Consider the following 8,804-nt stretch of genomic DNA (forward strand, 5'->3'; position numbering starts at 1 on the left):
TGCTCTTTAGAATATTAAGACAATTTCATTGTAAGAAAGATACGATTATGCCTGTTTTGTACATCCCAACAATGTTTACCATTAACCAATGACATCATAGATCAACATTATGATATTTTGAGGTCATTGACCTCTAAAGGTCATCAGAGGTCAAAGGTTCAAACCTGTCCATGCTCTGTGGAGTCAGGAAATGGATTCCCTGAAGTATAGATGCATGTTTAGTGCATCATAACCACATATATCATTCACAAATGTCTCAAAACATCGATATTCTGGTATTTAAAGGTCATTGACCTCTGGAGGTCATCAGAGGTCAAAGGTAAAAGCATTTCAATGCTCTTTTGAATCAGATAATGATTTCTCTGTAGTATAAATGTATGTTTAGTGCAACATAACCACATCTATCATTCACAAATGTCTCCAAACATCAATATTCTGATATCTAAATTCCATTGACCTCTGGAGGTCATCAGAGGTCAAATCAGACTTACCTCCCGATCTTAAAATAAATCTTATGGTATTTACTATAAACACTGGTGAAAGTTTCATGCTTTAGTCAAATTTTGCACAATTCTCGTGATTTTGAGGGCTTAACCGCTCTACTATTGGGGAAACTTGCAAAGTTGAATCAACTGGATGCAGTTACTGTGTTTTTGCAAAAGTGAAAAATTGCATTTTTGGTCACATTCATTTTTTTTTTTTTTGCGAAACTGAGCTATTAACATTGAAGAGCATTGGGTAAACTATTCATTTTTGCAAAAAAAAAAACATTCATAAAAATGTCAGTTACTGCTTTTTTCCGTGGGGGGGGGGGGGGGGGCAGTCTTAGGGTATCAAGTCAATTTTATAGAATTACCTTGTAATAGTTGTCACCGGAACAAGAGAGAGTTTGCTGGAGTTTGCAACTTTCCTAGACTGCACTAGCCTTTCGTGAGATCTCATTTAGGTGTATCTAGATGACTCATTAGTATAATATCTATGATGCTGATTCCCATCGCCCGTATAATGCGGAGAAGACACATCCTAATTACAGTGTTAAGACGTACAAGGTATGTTTACATTGTGCATTGATAATGACTACACATTCCTTTGAACAATTCGTATAGCACTTTTCGAGAGTATAATGGAACAGTGTGCCCTTTGCAGATTTATCACAACTGTAAAATGAGACGAGTTACTATCATTGGAACAAAATCAACACTGGCTGAGCAATTACCGTTTGATATCTTTGAGCCGGATATAAATAGACACATGGCCTGCCATTTGAAGTTTAAAGGTGTTGAATTATGTCATCAAAGTATGAAGTGCTCTTCTTGAAAGATGACTTGATATGTGGTGATGTGTTGTGATGAACCATGACAGAAATTTGTCTGCCAATCTCCTCAATTTTTCGTTACATTTTGATATACAGATGTACTGTATTCTTCACTAGTGAGCTACAACAGTTCGAGTATTTCTTTATTCACAAAGTTACGACTGTAGATGATACATGTATTTGGTATCGCACCTAGTAGTGCTTTAGAATGAAGTTATATCTAGGATTAATTTGGAGTCTTAATGTACCAAAGAGTTCGTTAATGTTGTCACCATCATGAAATCCGGTCACTATAGGACTCTAAATTCAATGATTTTACTTCAATATCGTTCTATTTCTGTTTTTTTAAACAAAAGTAAAGACATTGGGCACATTTTATCAGTAATTTGTAATCTGAATTTGTATTAAAATGATGTATATTTTCTTTCTTTTCCTGCTTATAACGGGCATGGGTTGACTAAAGAAAAAAAAAACAATCATAGTCTGCTCGTCATTAAGTTTAAGTGTATGGGGTGGCCACAAATTATCTGAATCGAAACTAATTGAAGAAAGGCATAATTATGTTTTCATGTTTATTTCGTTTCTGCTACTGTGTTTAAAGTTTGAGACAACCAAACTTAGTTTGCTTGATACTGTATGCCTTGGTATCTGTACATCATGTTCAACGTCATGTAGTCTTCGAGTTCTTAGAAGGCATCTCACTACCATACAACTGTTTTTTTTTTTCTCCTTTAAAAATAAAGAGCAGAGTTTGGTGTCAACAAGTTTGTTTAATGCCTTTTATTATGGAAGTTTTCCGCAATGTTCATGTTGAATAGTATGAATGATATGAGTAATGAAATGGCTGTGTTGTGTAATCATACCATAACACAGAAGATTATAAGCCTATATATTTATTTTAACTCACAAACGCCCGAGCTGATACTTGATTTTGATGCAAATGAGATCTGCCTAACAGATATCTCTTGGAAGACAATGTAATTTCATTATTTATTTAGAATCAAATAAATTATTACACGTATTTCACTCTTTAATATCAGGAGTATTGAAATTAAAAACTGTGATCAATCCATGTGTTCGTGAATAAAATCAAGTTTGGCAGTCAAGTTATCGGAATCGATGAAGACTAGAAAGGAACATCACCTTCTTCCCAATTTACCATTACTGGTTTCACCGACAAAAACAAACAAACAAACTAACAAACAAAACACAACAACAACAACAACAAAAAGCAAAAAAAAAAAAATGGTGGGATGGGCTTAACGTCACTCAGAATTTCAATGTGTAACTATTTTTAAATATAGGTATGTGAGCGAGTGTGTCGTGTATACGAAAACCCTTCGTTGACATAACGGAGCAGATATTCATATATGCAGGTGATCAATGTTGAGTTTTGTTGTGAAACACTGGTAAGGGATTACGTGACTTGTATATAATAAAGAAGACTTTCTTGCCGCTTTACGTGTGGTCATAAACTAATGGTCGGGACAATTTGCGTCTATAGATTGGTTGAAAGTTATCTGAGTGTTAAAGGGAGCGTATACTTTTGGTTGAGACCTAACTTCAAGTTTCTAATATTTTGGTGAGAAAATGAGAAACCTCTCATGAAATGTGAAAGAGCATGTAATTCCAAGAGGGATTCTACATTTATTTGATGAAAATCGGTTTTAGAATGGCTGAGATATAAAAAAAAAAGAGCATTCCGAATAAATAACGGGACACACCTTTTCTTACGATCGCTTTGTCTTACTTTGTTAATGGATGTCCCAGGGATTGCAAAACCAATTTTCATCTAACAAACTTTGGATTCTTCTTAAAATGGTATGCTCTGTGCTATTTCATAAGTGATTTCTTGGTATCTCACAACAAGTTAAAAGCTCAATTCTCATCTCCACCAGGACTATACAATCCCTTTCAGATATTTGAGACTTCTTTGCATTGCGCATAGTTGTAGAGGACTTTGCAGTAAAGATACAGCGTAAGAGGTGATCTGGCCTGAGCGACCGATTTCGTTGTAACGATGGCTAATCAACCGACCAGCAATCCCGCTCCTACGGGCAAGGCTATCCTGTGGATGACTCCTCGCATGATCTCCACGGCTTTTGCTAAATGCTTGACGTGCCCGAGTGGTGTTCCGGCTGCCAAGTACAGTGGATTCCCGTTATAACAAAGTCCGCGCGACCGACAGTTTTCTTTCGTTACATCGAAATTTCGTTATAACTGAACAAACTAATAACCAATAGAAATACATAGAGCGGATAATGTTGCAGTCTGAATTTTTACTTCGTTGTAACTGGAATTTCGCTATAACCGCGTTCGTTATAAGGGGATTTCACTGTATGGGTAGTGCCGTTCGGAACAGATACGTTTCTGCACTTTCGGAAAGTCGCAAACTCCTTCATGGTTAGGACCTTTGTATGCCATATTTCGTGTCGAATATCAGAACCCTGTTTCTTTTAACATGTGACTATTTTTATATATGTGTGTGAGTATGTTGTGTGTACGGGAACATTTTGTTGACGTAACGGAACAGACATGCATATTTGCAGACTTTCCACCTTGAGACTTCATGCGAAATACGTGACTTGTAAGAAGACTCACTTTCTGCTTTACGTGTGGTCATAAACTAATGGTTGTGACATTTTGGGTCTAAAGGTTGATAATAGGGGTCTTACTGAGTGTTTAAGATACTCGAGACTTCGTTGCATTGCGCATAGCAGTAGAAGACTTTGCAGCGAGATACAACGTAAGCGGTGATTTCGCCTGAGCGACCGATTTCGTAGTAACGATGGCTAGTCAGCCAACCAGCAATCCCGCTCCTACGGGCAAGGCTATCCTGTGGATGACTCCTCGCATGATATCCACGGCTTTTGCTAAATGCCTGAGTGGTGTTCCCGGCTGCCAAGTATGGATAGAGCCTTTCGGCTTCTCGCACTTTGCCAGGGAAGAAATGAAGAAAGCAGGTATCACCGAACTACCTTGGTGCTACGAGGGTCACGCGAAGGAATTCAAAGTAGCGTCTGAGAATCTCGAGAAGATTTTCAATTGCTACTTCCCTACAGAAAGACTACCGTAAGTTTAAGAATAAAAGAAAACAGAGAGAGAGAGAGAGAGAGAGAAGAAATTCACTGATCAAAAAGTACGAAAAAACATTGTTAATTGGCCAAGGATTTCAGTATACTTCGGAGCAAACACGCACACACACACACACACATATATACACATATTTGATATATTATGATAGAGAGAGAGGGGGATGAATATGGTTGTTGTTGACTTTGTTCTGACTTCATACTCATGTATATTGTTGGTATTTGACTTCTTTCAATCTTTCGTAATTGTTTTCTGTATAGGCCGCCATTGCAAAGCCAGTGCAATTTTAGCTGAAAGACGATAATGTCAAACACTAAAGCTGAAATATGAATTTTAATCAATTCGTGTCTTAGTGTCCAAAATGCGTAGCTTTGGAACGACTAAGTTACCGCATTCATTTTTAATTATTTATTATGGAGATTAAGATCTATATCTCGATTAGGTTAAGGATGCTTGCAAGAAGCCATACTCTTAGCTTTCATAATTATGACGTGCCGCTATAATGACAGGATTTTTCCTGTGAACATTATTGCTCTTTTTTATTAAACTGCTATATATATATATATATATATATATATATATATATGAAGAGAATCATGAACTTTTTTTACTAGTGAGTGCAGACTATAGTTTCAGCAATTTGCTTCATCAACAGGTATGCAAACGTGAAAAGGGACCTGGAGGAATCCGGCAGCAAGTACGTATTCGTGAAGGATGAGAGCGTGTCGATGAAAGTCGACGACGCCAGGAAGTATCTCCCAACTGGCTACAAACACTCTTTCTTACTTCGACATCCTCTCCTGGTCTTTAACTCCTTCCGGAAGGCGTCGTTTAGGCAACTGTCTGCCAGCAACATCCTGAAGGATGAGTCTCATAAAACCGAGGACGCATATGACTTGCGCCTTTACGTCCAAGACTACTACATCGAAGACCTCTTCGAAAACCATTATAACATGTGGAAGTACGTGAAGGAAAACATCGATTCGTCCCCTATGGTGTTCGACGCTGCCGACCTCCTCAACCATCCACATCAGGTGGTATCCAAATACTGCGAGTCCATGGGTTTCCCTTACTCCGAATCTTTGCTGAAATGGAACCCCTCGCCGGAAGTAGCTACTGCCTGGAAGTGGCCGTCCGACACTTTGTACCGCAACAAGATTCTCGTGGGTCCATCTATGGAAAGTTCCGAGTTCACCAAAGCGCCACCTGTTCCTGCCAAGGAGCAGCTCACCGAAGACGTGGTAGAGCTCGCAGAGCAGGCGATGCCATTCTACGACGAAATGTATCGTCATCGACTGCAGATTTCTGCCTAGACCGTTCGGGGTCTAACGTTATCTATATATCTCCCTGATGGATGAAATAGTAAAATGGTCCTCTTGAAATAGATTTTAATTAAAGAGAATTCATAGTATACACAACTAATGACAAGAATTTTGCAAACATGATATTTACTTCCCAGTGAAATGAGTGTGACACTTTTACTGAACGGTAAAGCTCCTCAAGAAAGTAAAATCCTACTTTTGTTTACCAAAATGAAGAGCTTATTCAACAGACATGTATGTTCATTATTATGTTATCAAATCAATGTCATTGAAATGTATTGTAAGTATTGTAACGACGTCATAATTATTGTCACTGAACAAGAAGGAGTTTGCTGGAGTATGCAAATTTCATAGATTGCACTAGCGTTTCTCTGTGTACATGTAATATTTCCTTTATCTTTATAATAGCTAGAAGAATCATTAGTATGATTCCTTTGATGCTGATTCCATTTGTCGCAATATTGTTGCAGAGAAGTGATATAAGTTCAGTGTTTATACACGTTCAAGGTTTGTTTACACATTGCATTGATAATGGTGACTCATTCCTTTGTACTCTCCGCATATAGCACTTAGTGTTTCGACAGTCTTGGAACAGTGTGACCTCTATGACTTATCAAACCTCAAAATAGAGACGAATTACTATTATTAGAACAAAATACATACTCGCCGAGCAATTACCGCTCGATATCTCTGCGCTGGATATTTATAGATGAATAGCTTGCTATTTTAAGTTTGAGAATGTTGATTTATGTCATAAAAGTAAGGAGTGTTCGTATTCTTGAAAGCTGACATGATGTCTTGGCCTAATGAACCATGACAGAAATGAATTTGCCGATCCAAAATGAAAATAAAGATCTGAAGATACAGTCTATTTTCTTTACATTTTGATATTGACATGTACCATTTGTATTCTTCTCTAAGCTAATAGAGTTTGAGCATTTGTTCATTCACAAAGTTGCAACTGTACTCTATACATGTGCGTATCGCACCTAGTATCTAACTTAGAATAAAGTTATCTAAGATAAACTCGCAGTCTTTATGTACCAAATAGTTTGTTTAAATGTTGTCACCATCATGAACGTCCGTTCACTATACAACTCTAACTTCTACGATTTTAGTTCAATATCCCTCCTTTTCTTGTTTTCTTTTTTCAACAAAAGTAAAGATATTGGGCACCTTGCACCAGTAATTTCTAATCTGGATTTGTGTATGTCAAAGTGATTAATATTTCTCTTTTCTTTTGCATTTAAAGGCCGTGTCACACCATTCCGGGCAAGCTACGCGGGCTTGTGGCGAGGAGGTAGTTTCAAGCACGTAGAAGATTTTCAGCGAGCGAACAAGAATGTTTGCAATTTTCATTCATGCCTTGTCATACCGTACGGGGGAACTTCTGCGGCTTGACTTGCGGGGAAACAAATTTACTCCCCGGATCTCTCCGCAGTTGGTCCGCACCTGACAGTATCTTGCGCGTAGTTGCCCGGAGGTGCTCACGCAAGTCCGATTTAACCGCAGCCAAGTTTTGAGCATGACCAAAACTTTTTTTCCGGGTGAGTCGCGGGAATGCCCGTAGAGGTCCACGCAGAACGCCAGTAGGAGACCCTTAGCGGCAGTACTTCCCAGGCAATTCCCAGGCAGGTACTTCGCAGTCCCGTATGCAGCCAAGATAATGAAATTCTGTGAGATTTCAGCCATTCCATTAGAGGAATTCCTTCACTGAGTTGTGAGCCCCCACGCGACTGGTACAGAGGTCACACAGTATACTCGCAAGTATAACGCGTCCAGCAAGTAAGACACATGCGCTGACTCGCACAAATCCTTTTCCGCCCTCAGGAATGTCCGGTATGCTAGAAATTCCCTACACGTAACAAGCCCGAGAAGCTTGCCCGGAAAGGTGTGACAGGGCCTAAACACGGCTGCGGGTAAAAAAATATGCGTGCGCACCTCCGGGCGACTACTTTTGAGATACATGCTAGGTACTGTCATGTGCGGATCATCTACGGGGACCTCCGGGTAGTCAAAATTGTTCTTTGCAAGTCGCACGCAAGGCTGGTGTGACACGGCCTTTGCAACAGACATGGGTTGACAAAGGAAAAAAATAAAGACTGTTCGTCATTACGTTTAGATATGAAGGGGGTGATGGCCACAAATTATCTGAATAGAAATCAGTTAAAGAAATGCATAGCTATGTTTTCATGTTAATTGCGTTCTGGTTCCATGCTTGAAGTTTATGACAATTATTATTATGTTGTTTGATAGTACTTTGTATAAGTTTTGGTAATGCGCATTTTGTTCAACATCTAGATTTCTTGTTATTAGAAGGCATCTTATTAGCTTGAAACATTTACCATACATATTAACTTGAAAAACTGAATTTAAGCTTCACAAATTTTACTTGTTTCTTTCATTTTCGTGCCAAGCGTGCACTTTTGAACGCCTGTAGTACCAAGTGCTTCCATGCAATTAGAGTATTCGTGAGCACGTCATGGACTTCACATTTCTCTTTCCGGTCTGCAGATATTTCAGTAGCCAAATGCAAACCCGCTGTCATAATTCTGCACTCTGTAAATACAACATATTAATACACTGTATGTGACCCGGCATCACAAAACCAACAAAAAGTCGCACCCTTTGGTTTTATAATTACAACTTAAAAAAGGTGAAACATGTCACCAAATCAATCTTAAAGGACAAGTTCACCTTCACAAACATTTGGGTTGAGTGAATGCAGCAATATTAGTAGAACACATCAATGAGAGTTTGAGCAAAATCGGACAATCCATTAAAAAGTTATGAATGTTTGAAGTTTCTGCTCAGTCACGGCTGGATAAAAGACTACTATAGGTTGGGAAGCCACATAAGTACAACGATATAAAGAAAGAATAAAGAAAATTCAACATATTTCCATTTTTCTCGCATAACAAGAGAACACTCGACTTCTCTCTTTCAGAAGGCAGGGGAATAATTTTACCCTCAACATACGTCAGTAGCAGGTCGACGAAATGTGCACTTTATTCAAAAAGTATATAAAGTTTTGTGAAATTCTCTTTTTATTTTTCCTTATATAGTTGTACGCA

General features: G+C 38.4%; 1 protein-coding gene across 1 annotated transcript; it reads left to right on the forward strand.

Moving 5' to 3' along the window:
• The first annotated feature begins 3,847 nt into the window (after positions 1 to 3,847).
• On the forward strand, positions 3,848 to 8,318 carry LOC139723084 (uncharacterized). Its single transcript, XM_071634353.1, has 2 exons — positions 3,848 to 4,387; positions 5,064 to 8,318. The coding sequence occupies exons 1-2, from the start codon at positions 4,104 to 4,106 to the stop codon at positions 5,719 to 5,721; spliced, it is 942 nt and encodes a 313-aa protein (XP_071490454.1). The 5' UTR covers positions 3,848 to 4,103; the 3' UTR covers positions 5,722 to 8,318.
• Positions 8,319 to 8,804: the final 486 nt, after the last annotated feature.

This window comes from Diadema antillarum, unplaced genomic scaffold (genome assembly GCF_040938485.1).
Source record: "Diadema antillarum isolate AM-2024a unplaced genomic scaffold, OU_Dant_1.0 scf00000180, whole genome shotgun sequence".
NCBI classification, from domain to species: domain Eukaryota; kingdom Metazoa; phylum Echinodermata; class Echinoidea; order Diadematoida; family Diadematidae; genus Diadema; species Diadema antillarum.